This window comes from Chionomys nivalis, chromosome 20 (genome assembly GCF_950005125.1).
Source record: "Chionomys nivalis chromosome 20, mChiNiv1.1, whole genome shotgun sequence".
Lineage (NCBI taxonomy): Eukaryota > Metazoa > Chordata > Mammalia > Rodentia > Cricetidae > Chionomys > Chionomys nivalis.
The window spans coordinates 56527901-56545433 of NC_080105.1; the positions used below are offsets into that span (position 1 = coordinate 56527901).

Sequence of the window (17533 nt, forward strand, 5' to 3'; positions counted from 1 at the left end):
CACTAGGCTCCTTCCTCCCATATTAGCGTATTAGCAGGAAAGCAGGTGGAGTCACTCTCAGACAAGCCAAGCTGCAAAGCTGACCCAAAGTGGACAAGGCTCAGGCCAGCTAAACTACCTGGAAAGGATATTTATTCTCCAACTTGCTGAGCCATGTGCAGGCTGTACAATGTGCTCTAGATTTCTATACAGGAGTGGGTTTTGGTGATGCAACATTCTTTTTTGAGTCATTTCTGCTCCTGTAAGTAACCCCTTGCCCATATGCCTATAAGTAACCCCAATAAATTCACTGGTTCACCAAACTGGACTTGTGACTGACATGAAAACCTTAGCTGGGGTGAATAAACACCTGTGTATGTTGTATCGCTCCACAACAAGTCTGTCACACAACAGCTGCTGTGTTTACTGTGAATATCCGCATCAGTGTGGACTTTGTAAAGCTAGGACAATGGGCACTCACAACAAGCAGATGACAAAGTACAGACCTCTATAGTGGCTCTCCACTCAACCTCTTTATTTTAACTGTGAGTGTCTGACCCGAGTATGTGTCTGGAGTGCAGAAGAGGACATCAAATCCCCTGGAACTGGAGTGGCAGGTGGCTGGGAGCTGCCTTGTGGTGCTGAAAAACAGACCTGGGTCCTCTGCAAGAGCGGCAAGTGCTCTAAACACAGCCATCTATTCGCTAGCCCCTTTCCACTTCCTATTTTATGAACTGAGAAGCTGGGGTCAACAGCAGCCCATGTATAATAGTTTCATTTCTGCTGCTGGGACAAAATATCCTGGCAAAAGCAACTTAGGGGGTGTGGCAGCTTGAGTAAGAAGGGCCCACAGGCTCTCAGATTGGAGTGCTTGGTAACTAGGGAGCAGCACTGTTAGGAGGTGTGGCCTTGTGGGAGGAAGTGTCTCACTGGGGTGGGCTTTCAGGTTTTAAAAGCCCAAGCCAGGCCCTGTGACTCTCTTCCAGCTGTCTGCAGATGCAGATTTGGAACTCCCAGCTTCTTCCCCAGCACCATGTCTGCCCGCATGCTGCCGTGCTCCCCTCCATGACAATGATGAGCTAAACCTCTGAAATGTAGGCCAGCCCCAATTAAATGCTTTTCTAAGAGTTGCCATGGTTATGGTGTCTCTTCACAGCAATAGAACACTGACCAAGACAAGGAGGAAGGGTTTATTTGGCTTACAAATTACAGTCATCCCTGAGGAGGAAGTCAAGGCAGGAACTCAAGCAGCTAGCCACATCACATTCACAAGGCAATAGAAACACATGGAACTGCACTCCCTAGTTATGCCCAGCTAGCTTTCTTAGTCGTGAGTTCAGGGCTCATTCAGGACGCTTCTCCCAATTAATAATCAATATAATCAATCCCCACAGACATATTCCAGGTCAGCTTAACGTAGATAATTCCTCACTGGCTCTTCTCAGGTGAGTTTTTAGGTTATGGCAGGTTGACATTTAAAACCAAACCAACCACCATGCCACAGATGACCCAAATACTCTGCACAGCCACAATCTAGTAACATTCAAAGCTCACACAGAAAGACGGGTAAGAGGGAAATGCCTGGACTCTAGAAATACACACACGTCCTTAAATTCCACCAAAAGCGCAGACGTGCTGGGCCTGTCACTGCTCTAGACTACCTTCAGCTCTCCTACACCACCGGACACAGGGAACCAGACGCTGGCTGAGGTTACTGTTCCGGTGGGGGCTACACCCCAAGCCCCCTTCCCTGGAGCTGTCTCAGTCCAGACTCTGCCCCTACCAGAAAGCCTGTCCTTGGTGGCTCCACCCCCGAGGGCATTAAAAGACCCTACCTCATGGGTTCCCCTTGTGGTCTCTTCAACTTCCCCTGGGGCCGCCAAAGAATGCTTTGCTCAGAATAAACCTGGATTTACTAATTCAGTTTGATTGGCTTATTACATCAGTGGGGGTGGATTCCCATTAGCCAGGAATTCCAAACTTAATGAGTCATACCTCTCACTAGGTGGAAGAATCAAAAGATAAATAAGAATTAAAAATTACTTTTCAAGGAAATATTTGAACTTTGCGCATTTAACTTTGAAACTTCTTAGCAGGCATGGTTAGTGTCTTGGTTACGTTTAAATCGCTGTAACAAAACACCATAACCTAACTTACGAAAGACAGAATTCAAATGGACTTAAAATGTCAGAGTGTTAAGAGTCCATGATATCGGAGCTAAGCCATGGAAGCAGAAGAGCTGAGACCTCGTGTCTTGATCCACAATAGGAGAGAGAAGGGGAACACACTTGGAATGATACAAGGTTTTTGTTTATTTTGGGCTAGTTTTTTGTTTGTTTCAAGACAGGGTTTCTCTGTGTAGTCCTGGAACTCTCTGTAGACGAGGTGGCCTTGAACTCAGAGTCTATGCCTACCAAGTGCTGGGATTGAAGGTTTGAGCCACCAACCAGGCAAGACTTTGAAACCGCAAAGTCCACCCCCAGTGACACACTTCCTCCCACAAGGCCATGCCTCATAATGCCTTCCAAACTGTTTCAACAACTGGGGACCATGAATTAAAACATACATATGCTTGGTGATTATGGGTGATAGTTTCATTCAAATAAATGTAGTGATATTTTGTTTATAATCTTAACAAACAAAGCTTACCTGAAGACTAGAGAGCAGAGCTAAGTCACTAGTTAAGTCACAGAGGCCAGACAATGGTGGCACACACCTTTAATCCCAGCACTCAGGAAAGAGGCAGGTGGATCTCTGTAAATTCAAGGTCACCCTGGGCTACAGGAAATTGAATCAACCTAAAAGAGAAACAGAGCTCACATAAAGGTGATCCCAGCACTAGGGAAGTAGAGACAGGAGTGATATGGCTGGGCAGAGAGAGGACTATAAGGTGGGAGGAGACAGGAACTCAGATGTAGTCTGAGGATTCAGCCTGAGGTTTTGTAGAGACAGCAGCAGTCTGAGGATTCAGAGACAGGGTCGCCACTGGTCCAAGTATTAGTAGAGGTAAGAACTCTCTAGTGGCTGGGCTCCGCTTCTCTGATATCTGACTCTGGGTATTTATTATTAAGAACCATTAGAATTCGTGCTACAAACCACCACAACTAGTTTTGGGAATTCACAGAAACAGAATTATTGTCGGCTCTGTCCAGCATCCCAACCACCCTCTCCCTCCCAAAGAACAGGTGAAGTGACAGCATTATCTCTCCGTCAGCTCTACTACCTAAAACTCAGCTGCATGGCAAGTTCCTTGCATCTACAGACTTACACAGGCCACTCATGAGTTCACTCTTAAGGAAAGAGGAATCAGAGATGAGTAATCCCCTTCCGAGACCCTCACTTTAACTTCCTAAGTCAGCCTGGCCCGTTATAGCACTGGAGACTGAAGTCCTTTGGAACTCTTTCAACACGAAGTCAGGGAAAAAACCTCACTTGAAGGAGCCCAGCCTTCCACGCTTGAAGCAGCTGCAAGCCTGTTTTCAGCTGGGGCTCTGGACCTCCGCCTGTGCAGTGCTGGAAGGAAGCGCTGCAGAGTTCCAGCTTCAACCTGGACTTCCCAGAGCTGCTCTTCTTCCAGGTCTCAGTCTCAAGTCAGCCACGGGAACTGACGGTGCCTCATTCTTGCCTCGGTTTACCAGATTCAAGCCAGACATACAAGAGAAACCACACTGTACCATGGAGGCCCACTTCTCTGGAGGGAAAGAGCCTCTAACAGGTACGAGGAATCACAGGGCAGCCTGAAGGCACTCTCACTCGCTGCTGACAGGTCAGTGCTGTGAGTCACCAGAGAAGGGGTGGCGACAGCTGTTGAAAGTCTGCATGAATTCCCACCTACCATGAGAGTCAAGGCTAATAGAACTAGCACAGAGGAAAAACAGCTTTTCACGTGAGCCACTGTCCACAGCAGTGACAACCGAAAAGCATGTCCACACTCGACAAGGATTACTGGCCTCCACGAGGCAGTCACTGAAATCAGGAGACAAACGCGAGGAATGAGGAGATGGACACACTGCCACCATATCATGCTAAAGTATATTACACAACATATACGCTGCTGTGTCAGGGGTCTCTAAAGCTATCTGCATGTGTGCAATGAAAAAATTACTAAAACAGCTAAATTACTAATGAAAGATTACTAAGCCATCTCTAGATGGCAGTATCATGTATTTTTTTCTGCATTTCTCTATTTCCTGAGCTTTTTGCAACACACACAGACTGCTAAGCAATTTAAAAGCACAATATCCACCACGGTTTAAAGCACAGAAAATGCTGGCGGTTGTAACCGTCCCTGCTCTTACTCGGCTCTTTGGGCCTGCCTGGCACTCTCCACGGTGCTGGCTGCTATCCCCTGTGCTTCTAGCAGCACACACAAGAGGCTAGCATCAGCACACCCACTTCCCAAAGGACAGAGTAAGAGAGAGAGCAGTAAGCCATGCATTTGGAAAGGAGCTGATGTCCACAACACACCAGGAAGTGAAAACGGCCACCTAGAACATTTTCTCTATCGACATTTCTCAAAAAGCATAAGGATAACCAATAGCTATTTTTTATAACATTCAATATCGCTAACAGCAAAGAAATGCCAAGGAAAACCACAATAAACTATCATCTCTCACCTCTTAGAATGTCTATCAAAAACATAAAAGCTAACTGCTGGTAAAATGTGAAGAGCTGGAATCCTTGAACACTGGTTGGTGGGATGTAAGCTAGTCAGTGCATTACAGAAATTGATAAGAAACGTTCTCCAGAAAACTAAAAGTTAGCCTGTGGCCCAGCAATCCCAGTACCAGATGTATATCCAAAGACACTGAGAGAATGTCAGAGAAACACGTGTGTTCCCTATATACTTCAAGAGTGTTCACAACAGCCACAAAATGGAAACCACCTGAGATGGACAGATGCACGAAAACAAGATACTTATGAGCAATGGGACATTGCTATTACTATTAGTGTAAAAAGGAGAAATGAAACCGTATCACAGTGACAGCACGGATGACCTGGAGAGCCACTAGTAAAGCCAGTCACCAAAGACCAACAAAGCACGGCCTCACTCATATGAACTAATAAAAGTACAAGATGGCAGTCACCAGGGGACGGGAGAAAGGACAGAGCAATGGGAGGATGTTGGTCAGAGGGGACAAAGTCTAAGTAGGACAGAGAGTCTTGGTGGGCACTACACAGCATGGCAGCAACTACTGACGGCAGACATGGGAAGGTGCTATAAAAGAATTTAAAATGTTCTCATCACAAAAAACATCTGTGGTGCTGACAAATGGCAATTAGCTTGACTTAATCACCCCATGACAGTCACATATCTGAAGCACCATGGTATACCACACACACACACACACACACACACACACACACACGTAATAAGAAACTAGCTTGTGCCAGGTGGTAATGATGCACGCCTTTAATCCCAGCACTCAGGAAGCAGAGGCAGGCATATCTCCGAGAGTTCAAGGCCAGCCTGGTCTACAGAGAGACCCCCCCGACAGCCAGGACTGTTATACAGAGAAACCTTGTCTCAGAACTTCTCCCTCCCCGCCCCAAAAGAAAATAAAACAAAAGGAACTAGCCAGTGAAGCAAACTTTATGCCAACAGATAGTCTACATTTTAATCTCTACTGATCTGAAAAACCAAAAGTACTAACCAAAATGTCCAAGAGTGAGGAGGGAAGCCATGTCTGTTCTGAATCTCCTAGGCCTCCAATGACTGATACATTAAGATTTTAATGAATGTTTCTGTCTATAGGAACAGAATCTTATATTCACAGATATGTGAAAAAAGTAGGAAGGTTAACAGCGGTGGGTCATCATCCCTTCCAGGTCCCACACAGCGGAGCCAAAACTGGCTGGAGAAAAAAAGCGCGGTGGCAGGCCTCACTGGACAGTCTCCCTGAAATCCTCTTTGGCCACCAGGAGAAATCACATCTGAGCCTGATTTTCCTTTCCAGAGCAGACGCTGTACTGGAAGTAGTGTCAGTTCTCCAGGAGCGCCCTGGTGACACACTGCCTATCTGTCAATTCCTCTTTATAATCCAGTTCTCCCTATCTGTCAATTCCTCATTTATACCCAGCTCTTTCTGGCCTTGGAAAGGCCAGTGCCATCTGGGCAGAGGACTCTGCCAGGGAAGCTCACAGCCAAGCATAGCTCCCACTTCCTAATTTCAACTTGGACTTTAGAAAATGACCTTAAATATGTCTATTTATAATAGTGCTAAATTCCAACTTTTCAAATTCCTAATAAAAAGCAATGCACATTAAACACTGGGAACACTAGCTAGTCCTCTGATGAACAACTAAATCTGAGTTCACTGTTGCATTTTGTAACTTTGCTGTTAAAATCCCTGACGCTGTGTATTATGACATGGACTAAGCTATATAAGATACCATTAGAACTGGATTCATATGGCCTTAACTTTAGGGTTTTTTAAAGTTACTATTTCATGTTCATGGATGTTTTGCCTGCAGGTATGTCTGTGCACCATGTATGTGTGCCTACAGAGGCCAGAAGAAGCATCAGATTTCTTGGAACTAGAAATGGTTGTGAGCCACCCTGTCGGTGCTGGGAATTTAACCTGGATCCTCTGAAGAGCAGCCAGTGCTCTTAACCACTGAGGCATCTCTGGTGACGGAGAAGCCACTCTTCCTGAGGAATTCAGCCTCTGCTCTGAACAGCTGCAGGTTATCTGTCTCAATACATTTTGGGTGCCTAATTAAGTAACGTTACCGGGTAAGAAAATCTTGACAGCTAATATACTGGCATCAACAAATACATCTAGCACATTTGGGACCACAATCTGAGAACAGAACAAAAAAAAAAAAAAAAAAAAAAAAAGACAGAGAGAGAGAGAGAGAGACAAATTCTGTACCTCTGCAGTTGTTTCATCACCTGCGGAACTGCAGTGAAATGCGCTACGACGTCATGACTTGTCTCCCGATTCACTGCAGTGTTTCTTATCACAACACCGAATGTATCACAGCATCACCATCACTTTTTTTTGAGATACAAATAGAAACTGGCATAGCTGTGACCAGTTTTCTGTACAAATCAGAAAAAATGTTATGTGTGTATGTGCATATGTCAGAGCATGTTAACATATGCAAGTTCACACACACACATGTACACGTGTGGAGGCCAGAAATAAACATTGACCATCTTCTGTCAATCAGTCTCAACCTTATTTTTTGAGACAAGGTCTCTACCTGAACCTGGAGCTTGCCAAACTGGCTTGACTATCTAGCCAGAAATCCCCAGGGAATCTCACTGCCTCAGACCGCACCTCTATGATGCCGAGCACACCCCCACTCCTGGCTTTTTCCCGGCTCCTTGTGCTTGAACACCGAGCGCTGTACTGAGTAAACCATCTCCCTGGCAGCTACCCCAGAATTTTTAAAGTATATGGTTGGTGGAAAAAGAAGATGTAAAAAAAAATAGAGGCCAACAAGATAGTAAGGGAATGACCACTAAGCCTGAGACATTCCATCCCTGGGACTCAGATGATGGAAGGAAAGAACCAACTCTCACTAGCTGACCTCTGACCTCCAAACAAGCACCGTGGCACACTGGAAGACGTAAGCAAATACACAGAAATAAATATATGCAATACAAGCTTAAAAACAACCAATCTGGTAACAAAATGTTCAATTTCTTTTCCTTAAAGAAATCACTAGAAGCTTAAACTGGAGTGAGCTACACAGTCTTTCTTACTAACACGAGTCAGCCTAAAACAACCTCTTGAGGAAAGAAAGAAAAAAAAACCTTGATATTTAGTATTAAGAACAAAAGCTAACTTGGAAATTTAAGCTGTTTTGTTTACCATTTGCAATTTTAAAATGTTTTCTGTCTCCCTTCTTTGAGAATTTGGTGGAAATTAAATGTGTAAGTCCTAGAATTGCTCAAGGGCACAATCCTGGGTCTCTCCCTGTGTCTGTGTGCAGGGCACTAGGTCTCTCCCTGTGTCTGTGTGCAGGGCACTAGGTCTCTCCCTGTGTCTGTGTGCAGGACACTAGGTCTCTCCCTGTGTCTGTGTGCAGGGACTAGGTCTCTCCCTGTGTCTGTGTGCAGGGCACTAGGTCTCTCCCTGTGTCTGTGTGCAGGGCACTAGGTCTCTCCCTGTGTCTGTGTGCAGGGACTAGGTCTCTCCCTGTGTCTGTGTGCAGGGACTAGGTCTCTCCCTGTGTCTGTGTGCAGGGCACTAGGTCTCTCCCTGTGTCTGTGTGCAGGGCACTAGGTCTCTCCCTGTGTCTGTGTGCAGGGCACTAGGGCTCTCCCTGTGTCTGTGTGCAGGGCACTAGGGCTTTACCTGTAGAGGCCTCTGCCCTCAGAGAGTTACAAACAGATGGCTGAGTTAAAGCCATTCTTTTCTCCAGAAACTTCCTTTAAAAAAAAAAAAAAAATTAGGGTTTTTGCATATGTTGTTTTGTTTTTATTATCTCCTGAGGTAATTATAAATTTGAAGTGTGATACATTGACCTTGAAAGAATCTTGTATTTTCCTCTACTATACTATTGAGTAACTGGAAAAAAATATTTACTCTTCAAAGTCAGCACAGAATGACATAATTGGTCCTCCCTGCCCCATCAAGGGGAAACTCACTAGCTATCCCAAGTGCAACTTCAGGCTCATCCCCGCGGTAACTAAGGCTTAGCAAGGACCTGCTTTGTCTCAAGTGATGTTCTAGGTGCCTGAGCCAGGTCCAGGTGTGGCTGTGAGGCATCTCTGGGCAAATTCAGAACCATAAAGTCCTCACAGCAACCCACCTTCGGAAAGTTGAAAACAAGAACGTAACGTCCGATTCCTTTACAGCGATTTCTTACAATTTACACTGGTACCCGGGAGCGTGGCGGGAATGAACTCCCCCGTGACAAAGGTCAAGATGAAGTAAAAAGTGCTCTCCAGTCCAATAAGGAAGTTTCATTAAAATGACAAGGGTGGTACCCGAAGGATGCCAATATCCCATCTTTAAAGAGCTGTGAGGCTTTCTGAAATCATCTCAGCCACTACCCAATTACCTGCAGCAATTTCCTCGAGTACATCAAAGATAAATTAATAAAAACAGGGACACTTTAATCACCAAAAATCGCTGTATGTCCAATTTCAATTAAATACACTTCCCAAACGTAATTGGGATGACTTCTGCAATTCCTCCCAGGAAAAACAGAAGACTGTCCTACCCAGAAAGGAAATCTATACTGGGTCATCACCGGGTCGGGGTGCCATGTGGCATTACCACCCTTTCACACGGTGAGCTTGCAGAGATAACAAGATTTTAACACAGAAGTGGCTGCAAGCTCATCCACCTGAGCGTTCCTAGCAAACGCTCTAAAGCAAAGCCAGTTTTCTACAGCTACGGCACTGCCCAGGAAGAAAAATAAGGAAAGAGCGACATCCCTGGAGTGCGGCCACTGAACGACCACAAAGAGTGTTCAGCACGAAGCAGCAAGCAGAACGGAAAAGACAACCCCGAGGAGTTACCCCCAGAAGCAGGCTTTACAAACCCCAGTCTCAAACCTCATGAGTTTTCTAACGTAAGCATTTCGGTTCGAGAATCCAGGCAACCGCCTAATTTCGGGCCTGCAGAGCAGCAGACGAAGGCGTGAGATCAGGAGGGGGTTTGGCCCTCGTCCTCTGAGCCTGGACCTGGCCTGACCACCTACTGAGGGCCGAGTCCGACCTGGATACGACGCTGGGTAATTCCGAAAGGCAGCTTTCAGGACTGGACAGGTGTCGCCGGCCAGCGGGGATGACCAACGTGTGCCACCTGCACACGAGCCAGAGAACCCACTCGTTCTCGTAGAAACCATCACAAGGTGTGGTGGGATCCACCCGCCGGCCACGAGGAGACATCGAGACGCTGCTTCCCGGGACCACGGGCAGGGAGCCGGCGGGGAGGAGCGGTCGCCCCAGACAGCGACAATCGCCGAGACTCCCGACCCGACCCCCGGCTCGCCCTGACCCCGGCCTCCCCTACCCCGCCCCAGCCCGGCCCGGCCACGCGCTCACCCACCTCCAGGCGCAGGGACGCCCCGCAGGCGCGCAGGAACTCGCGGATGTTGCTCAGGCACTCGCTCTCGTTCCGCGGCTCCGGGTAGACCTGCAACACACAGCGTCGCTGAGCCGGCCGGACGCCTCATCCGCTCCCTACCTTGGTCTGCACCAATCTCCGCCCCCTGCCCGCACCCGGAAGTGCGCCCGCACCGGAAGTGACGCCGTCAAACCGCGCCCCCGCGGGTACGGAAATCTTCCGCCGCCGCTACGTTTTCCCCAGTCCTGCTCCGGCCCCCACGCGCGCCCTCCCCCTTTCCCGCCCGACCCCCCACACACACACATCCGCCTCCCGCGCCCTCCACCCCCTCCAGCCCCTCCAGGCCCGGCTTTCGCCTCACGCGCGCCCCCCTACTCCCTGGCCCGGCTTCCTCGACCACGCGCGCCACCTCCTGGCCTTGTTCCGGCCCTGCCTCCTCCAGACCCCCGCTCCGACCCCACACGCGCCACCTCCTCTCCCCCACGGTGGGCTCCCATCCCTTGTGTGCCGCCTCCCGACCTCGTCCTCAAAGTACAGAACTCTGCCTCTGCTGCTCCAGCAGCCCCAAGGAGGTTTAAAAGGACGTCTGCCCTGTCCGACCTAGGCTCCTGGAAGGTGTGCTTTAATTCTAAAGCCATCGCTTAAAATAACGGGCAACGAATTCTGCAAGTCGGCACGAAAGTGCCATCTTCCTAAGCACAGGCCGTGTGATTTGTGAATGATGTGAATGATAGCAGGCTAGTGTGGGTGAGGCATCGGAGAAGGCTGGTGTCCCTAGCCTGCACCCTGAGCAGTGGCCGGCATCCTGCCACCCTTGCCACATGTGTTACCTTATGCACCCTACCGTGCCTGGCACCAAGGGAAACAGGAGCAGAACCCGTGACTATGACCAATCGAAGGAAGACTCAAATCCATCAAAAAGGTTTCTAATTCTTAACGTTTTTAAATCTAAGGATTTAGAAAGTAAGATTTTCTTAAGCGGATTAGAAGAATTAAATGTTGGTGTTTAAATCATCATCCAGAATTTTCGCACTGAAAATACTCAAGATGGTTTTTTATAAGAAGTCACAACCTCCATCCACTTCTCTCGGGAATACAGTGGTCTCTGCAAAGTGCTTGGGTAAAAATTGCCAGTGTTCAGAAATACCAAGTGATGAGTCCCTCAGCCGAAATGTTCTTAGGAACAAAAGGCTCTCCACATTGTCTTCGTTTGTTTGTTTTCTTTTGCAGGAGACCCATCCATAAAGTCGAAAATGCAGCACATTCTCATTGACAAGTTGCTTTCTGTGCGCATTCCCTGCTCCAAATGAGCAGAGCCATGCTCGCTTGCTTTAATTCTCAAACTGTGAGCAAATGCCATTTTTTCACGTCTAGTGCCATGTTTGTCTGCTTACGTACTTTAGCTGGCAGCTTCACTGTTTTAATGCCTCCAAACATGCTAACGTGCTACCAGAGTCCAGAAGGTCACAGGGATAGTGACGTGTTTTACAGAAGAAGAAAAAGTCTACGTTAGATTGGGCGTGAGTTACAGTGCTGTTGTCTGTGAGTGAACAATACAGAATGTCCACACAGAAAGCAGAGATGTGTCGCTGGACCAGGCTGTTCCAGAATGCGCTAAGCCAATATCGAATGTGCCTGATGAAGCTATGGAGAAGAAGGAAAAGCAGCAAAATGTGGATCCTTGAGATGATGACCAATAAAAATGATTAGATAACATTGTGAGTCTGAAAGTTGTTTCCCCAGGAGAAAACATATCCACAAAAAGCCCCAAGTAAGAATGTTCACACCCGGGGGCTGGAGAGATGGCTCAGTGGTCAAGAGCATTGCCTGCTCTTCCAAAGGTCTTGAGTTCAAATCCCAGCAACCACATGGTGGCTCATAACCATCTATAATGAGGTCTGGTGACCTCTTCTGACCTGCAGACAGAATACTATATACATAATAAATAAAAAAAATAAATATTTTTTTTTTTTTTTTTTTTTTGGTTTTTCGAGACAGGGTTTCTCTGTGGCTTTGGAGCCTGTCCTGGAACTAGCTCTTGTAGACCAGGCTGGTCTCGAACTCACAGAGATCCGCCTACCTCTGCCTCCCAAGTGCTGGGATTAAAGGCGTGCGCCACCACCGCCCGGCAAAAAAATAAATATTTAAAAAAATAAATAAATAAATAAAAATGTTCACAGCCGTTTGTTTCCTAAGCAAGGCCACCAAGCAAAGGGCTCTGCGTGCACTCCAGAACAAGAGACCTAACCGCTTGCTCTGCCCTGGTCACATCCAGATTCTCCACGATAATAACTTGCAAGCTTTTTACCAGGAGCTAATCAGAAATCATCTCGAAACCTCTGGTTTCCAAAGAAATGGCTTTTATGCTCAATATTTGGTTCAAGTGTGTCTGATATTAAAACTGGCCACCAAGTAATGCTGAAACCAGAGTCCAGAACCTCTGCAGCTGTCCAGAGTCTCCTCCACTCTTCACCAGCTGCTTCTGGCTGGGGGCAGCCAGCCCCCTCCCCTATAGTCTCAACAAAGTGCCAGCAAAGGCAGCTGCCTCAGACAGAGAGTTGGACAGTGTTTGAAGCGTTTGTGAGCAAGCTGTATGAGAAGGCAGGACAGGCAGTGAGCAGCCAGGGGACTTGCTGCCTGAGCAACCAAGATCAAAGGAAAAAGTTGCCCATGCTGCCACAGCAACAACCCATTACACAGCTTTCCCGGTCTAGGGGTTCTCACTGCACAAAGCCCCTACCTGACTCTGATACCCAGAACACTTGGTCATAGGAACTGCCAGAGGCCTGAAGTTCCTGCGAGGTGCTCAGGACACCAGGACCAGGACCTAGAGAGTGAATTAAGCTGCCGGAGAAGGAATGTCCCGTTTTCTCCGACATGGAGAGTCACTGAGGCTCCCTAAAGCTCCCAACTCCAGAGCAAAGGTCCCGCTCCGTCATCAATAATCTTGCACCCAGTGGGGAAGATCACTTCTCTGAGCCCTGTTTCTCTGTGCCTTCCACCAAAGGGCAGGACCTGCTGGAGCACACCTCAGCTCTGCCAGACATTCAGCCCTAATGCCAAGCCACTGCCATCTCTCAGTAAATAGCCGATGAGCACCTGTGAACCTAATAACTTAATCGTGTGGGTTGAAGTGAGTGCAGAAACCTTCCTGAGGGGAAGCTGGACAAAACAGCAGAGGGAAGGAGCTCTTATTTCACTCAGAGGTGACACGCCCTGCCTCAAGCTCTCTGCTGCAGGCTTCATCAGCCAGCAATGTGTCTCTCAGGCCCTGCTCTCTGACCTTGAGGGGGTTCAGCCAGTGGAGGTCCTGGCAGGAAATGGACAGTGGTGGCACTGGCTCCATGATGTACTGGTGCTAGGTGACAGAACTGGGAGCATCTCACCCAAGTTCTGCACTTAGTAACATCACATTGGTACCCAGGAATCAACAAACATAACGCAGGGTCCCCATCCCTGAGAGCCTCTTGCTAAGCATTCACACCACATGCTGGGAATTTTGAAGCCCAGCTCTGGAGTTTATTTCATGCTCACTCCAGGAACCCTGCTTCCCATTGTCCCTACAGGCCTAGGGGAGTAATGGCCTCTTAGGTACTCACTTCACAAACGGGCTCTTCCAGCCTTATTTGTCTAATGTAGCCCGTTTTCTCCAAAGACCCTAACTGGAGAGCTTCCGGTGGCCGCTGGAAACAGATAACCAGAAAACAAAATCAGTAGACACTATGGTGCTTCCGTAAGATGGGCCACCACACAGCACCTGAGACAGTGCAGTGACGCTGAAGCCTGTGGCGGCAGCACAGGAGGGAGGGGCAGAAGATTTAGTTTAAGGTTAGACTGGGGTACAGAGCAAGGCCTTTACCCCCAACCCTAACCGTCTTTATATAACCAACAAGAAGCAGAGCGTACTGTGTGGACAGCACTCAGTTTTCTGATAGAGTTGTGTGTGAGTGCCCAGGAAAACATGCATTACCTGCAAGCGGTGCCCACAGCTGTGCCCCCAGGAATGCAAGGCAGAGCCTTCTTCTGACTGTGCACTTACTGTACCTCATCACTAAATAAACTAGGGAGTGGACAGTGACAACCCCAACCTGCCACCCTTCCCTCAGGTCAGCACGCCTTCCCCGTCATAAACTGCCTTCAAGTACAAAGCCACGCCACACAGGGAAGGATTCTTGTGGAGCAGATCTGTCACTCCAGACTGAGAAGGGAACCCTGCGTTTACCTCTGGAGTTCGTTTCATACTTTCCAGCTCACTACTCCATCCCTGCAGCTGCCCTGTTAGCCCAGCTAGGCTGCATCAGGGTCCCACTCCTCCCATCCCTCTCTGCTTCCCCTCCGGCACAGCATGGGTGAACTGCATGTGAGTAGGGCTCCAGGCAGTCTACAGACCATTCTCCCAATTCCACTGCAAAGCCAGTGAGTGGAGAGCTCCGAGATTTGGTGGCTAACTACCAATAAAGTCCTTCCCAAAAATATGTGCTGTGGCAAGAAAGTTTATTGGGAAAAGTGTGAGCCTTTCATAATGTAATTTTTCTTTTGCTTTTTGTTCCCAATATATTTCAAATCTCGGTTCCCAGATGGAATGCTACCTCCACCATCAGGAAGACTAAATCTTTTCCGATTGTATAAAACTGGCCAGACTAAAGCGAGTGATAGCAGAGAGAAACACACAGCCTCCAGTCCCACCCTAACTCAGAAAAGCCAGAGATGTGACACACTGGGGGATGAACCATTGCACGCTGCTTAAGTTAGCCACATTCAGAGTGACCTGGTTCCCCCAACCCTACAGCATGTCCAGCCCCTCAGAGAGCTGGCTACCACTAGGCATGCCAAAAATGGATAAGAAAATATTTAAAGATAAAACACTGATCACATGACTCAGAAGAGCATTCTCACAGACATGCTATGTAAACAGTGCACAGAGTGTAAACTGTCAAGTGAAAGATATTTGGGAAGGACAGTTTCCTACCTTAAGGTCCATGTGGCCAGATAAGCCATTGTGAGGGGTCACTCCACTCCTCCGTGGAAGCCACTCTTGTTCATTCAGAAATTTTTAGGCAGAAAAGCTGAGAGGAGTCATAGGTCAAACCAAGTCTGTGGTCAGAGGCTTCCCTTGAATGAGGCTGCTCATACTGAGTAGTCCTATCTTGTCATCTGTCCTTGTGGGCGTGGCTTAGTGGATGCCCATAAGTGATGGGATGGCATATGGGCACCTAAGAGGCTGACTGCTTCCTCTGTTTTAAAGGGTGCATTTGTTTAATTGGTGTGTATGAGTGTGTGCCTACATAAGTTTATATGCATCCTGTGTGTACAGTGCTCTCACAGGACGGAGGGTATCAGGATACCTTGGAACTGGAGTTACAGATGGCTGTGTGGGTGCTGGAGAACAAATCTGGGTCCTCTGCAAGAGCAGTGAGCACTCTGAACCTCTGAAGCATCCTCCAGCCCCTACTTCCTTCCTCCATGTCTATGCTATTTGGGGTCCTTTAATGTCTATTTCTTCTCTTTCTTATGGTATCTTAAAGTGGCACTGATAAACCTTCTAAGTCTCCTTGTGATCTATAGTACAAAGCCATGGCCACTTAGAGAAAGATGTTGTGGTGATTAACCTGGTTTGTCAACTTGATGACATTTAGATTCACTCACTATTCAAACCTCTGGACATATACAGAGAGGTGTTTCCACAAAGGCTACCCTGAGGTGAGAAGACACCCACCTTGAACATGTGCAGTACCAGTCTGAGATGTCAGACTGAGTAAAAAGAGGGGGAGGGGAAAAGGAAAACCCACATCCATCTCCCTACTTCCTGACTGCAGACACAGTGTGACCAGCCGCCTTCTGCTCTGACCACCACAGCCAAAGGGCTCCTGCTCGCATAACGTCCGCACCACGAGGAACTGTGGCCTTAAACTGCAGACCAAAACAAACCCTTCATCACTAGGATTGACTTTGTTTGTCACAGTGATGGAAAAGATAACACAAGCTCACTTAGCCTGCTGGGAAACTCCAAGAAAGTGAAGGGACTAAGCGTGCAGACACATCTCACCAGTAACCCAACGACCCCTTGGTCAAGCACACCAGGGCAGGCAAACACCTTGTCCTCAGCCATCCTCAACAGTGTTTGGTGTCATGTGGTTTGCCTCGGCTACTCACACTTGCTCTGAAGGACTGTCCCGCCATTATCTCATAGCAGGGGATTCCCACAGACTCCTTCATTTGTTCCCATTCCTGCTAGACGAATAACCGTCTTTGCATTTATTATCATCATTATGATTGTGTGTGTGTATATGTGAGGGGGGAGAGATGGGGTGTTGCACATGTTTTGAAATTGCTCAAGAAGCTTCATTTATAGCAAGTAGACATCGGAAAGTCACATCTGAAAGGATTGATATCAGCTCAGGACCCCCCCCCCCAAGACCAAGTTCTCAGCACAAAGGAGATTTGTTTGCCCCAGAGCGACAGAGGAGAGGGAATTATAGACAAAAACAGGAGACAGAGGATGAGGGAGAAGGAGGAGGAAACAAGGGAGAGGGAGCAGACAAGGGGCTGTCTCTGCAGATAGAGAGAAGACAGACATGGCCCTATGCAAATGGCAGGTTATAAAGGTACAAGGGGAAAGCCCATGTTAAGATGAGGCCCTTAACTTTAATTGGGCATGTTAATTAGGTGAGTGAAAGGGGGCTCTTGGTAGTCAGCCTCAAGAGAAGGAAGTGGCAAAATAAGGGACTAGACTTTGGTGGCTAGTTTTAGGAATGTAATCTAACAGTTTTTAGCAAGGCATAGGGAACTAGGGAGAAGGGCAAGGCCTGTCAGAGCCGTATTTGCCATGCTCAGAGTACCTTCAGCATCCAAGGAGGCAACCTCATTGTGCCTTTGCTCACAGGGACTTTGAAGGGCCAGGCATGCAACAGACAAGAGACACTGAGATCCACAGAGGTCCTCAGAAAGATGGCTGACCAGGAGCTGGCAACAGCTGAGGGTGTGTGAAGTAAAGCATATCTCTATAAATAGCTGAGGGGCCCTATCCCGGAGGAAGGCCAGGATGAGACAGGTGGGAAGTGACACTGGCCTGGCATGCTTGGAAATGAACCCCCCCGCCCCTTGCAGGACAGAACCAAGGCCAGCTGGGACTTCACTAGTGTCAGGGGTGACAAAGGACTGATTAAAGACCACTGGCTCCTGAACCTCAGGTCAGCACAGCGTGTCTGAAGTAAGAAGGGCACAGCTGGGAGAGAACCCGACGGGAAGCATCCTAGAGGGCTGATTTTTCCAGAAACGCACTTAGAAAAATTGACCTTCATTGGTTAAAAATGAAGTTGATCCCACGCAGTTTAATTAAAAGCCCGCACCTTTAATCCCAGCAACTCGGAGGCAGAGGCATGCAAATCTGTGAGTTTGAGGCCAGCCTGGTCTATAAAATGAATTCCAGGAGAGCCAAGGCTGTTACACAGAGAAACCCTGTCTTGAAAAAACCAAAAAAGTTCAGTTTAAAGAATAAGGTTGCCAGGGCACACACGGGCCGT

The 17533-nt window shown here is 47.9% G+C and overlaps 1 protein-coding gene across 4 annotated transcripts in view; it reads right to left on the reverse strand.

Annotated features, from left to right (window-relative positions):
* Positions 1-17533, reverse strand: part of Arhgef7 (Rho guanine nucleotide exchange factor 7) — a 106116-nt gene that overhangs the window by 69306 nt on the left and 19277 nt on the right. For 3 of the 4 annotated variants that reach the window (XM_057752168.1, XM_057752165.1, XM_057752167.1), the window contains exon 2: positions 9993-10079. The exons of the other annotated variant lie outside the window; for it this stretch is intronic. In XM_057752168.1, the coding sequence (XP_057608151.1) occupies positions 9993-10079 (87 nt within the window). The remainder of the gene's footprint in view (positions 1-9992; positions 10080-17533) is intronic. 4 annotated transcript variants of the gene reach the window in all.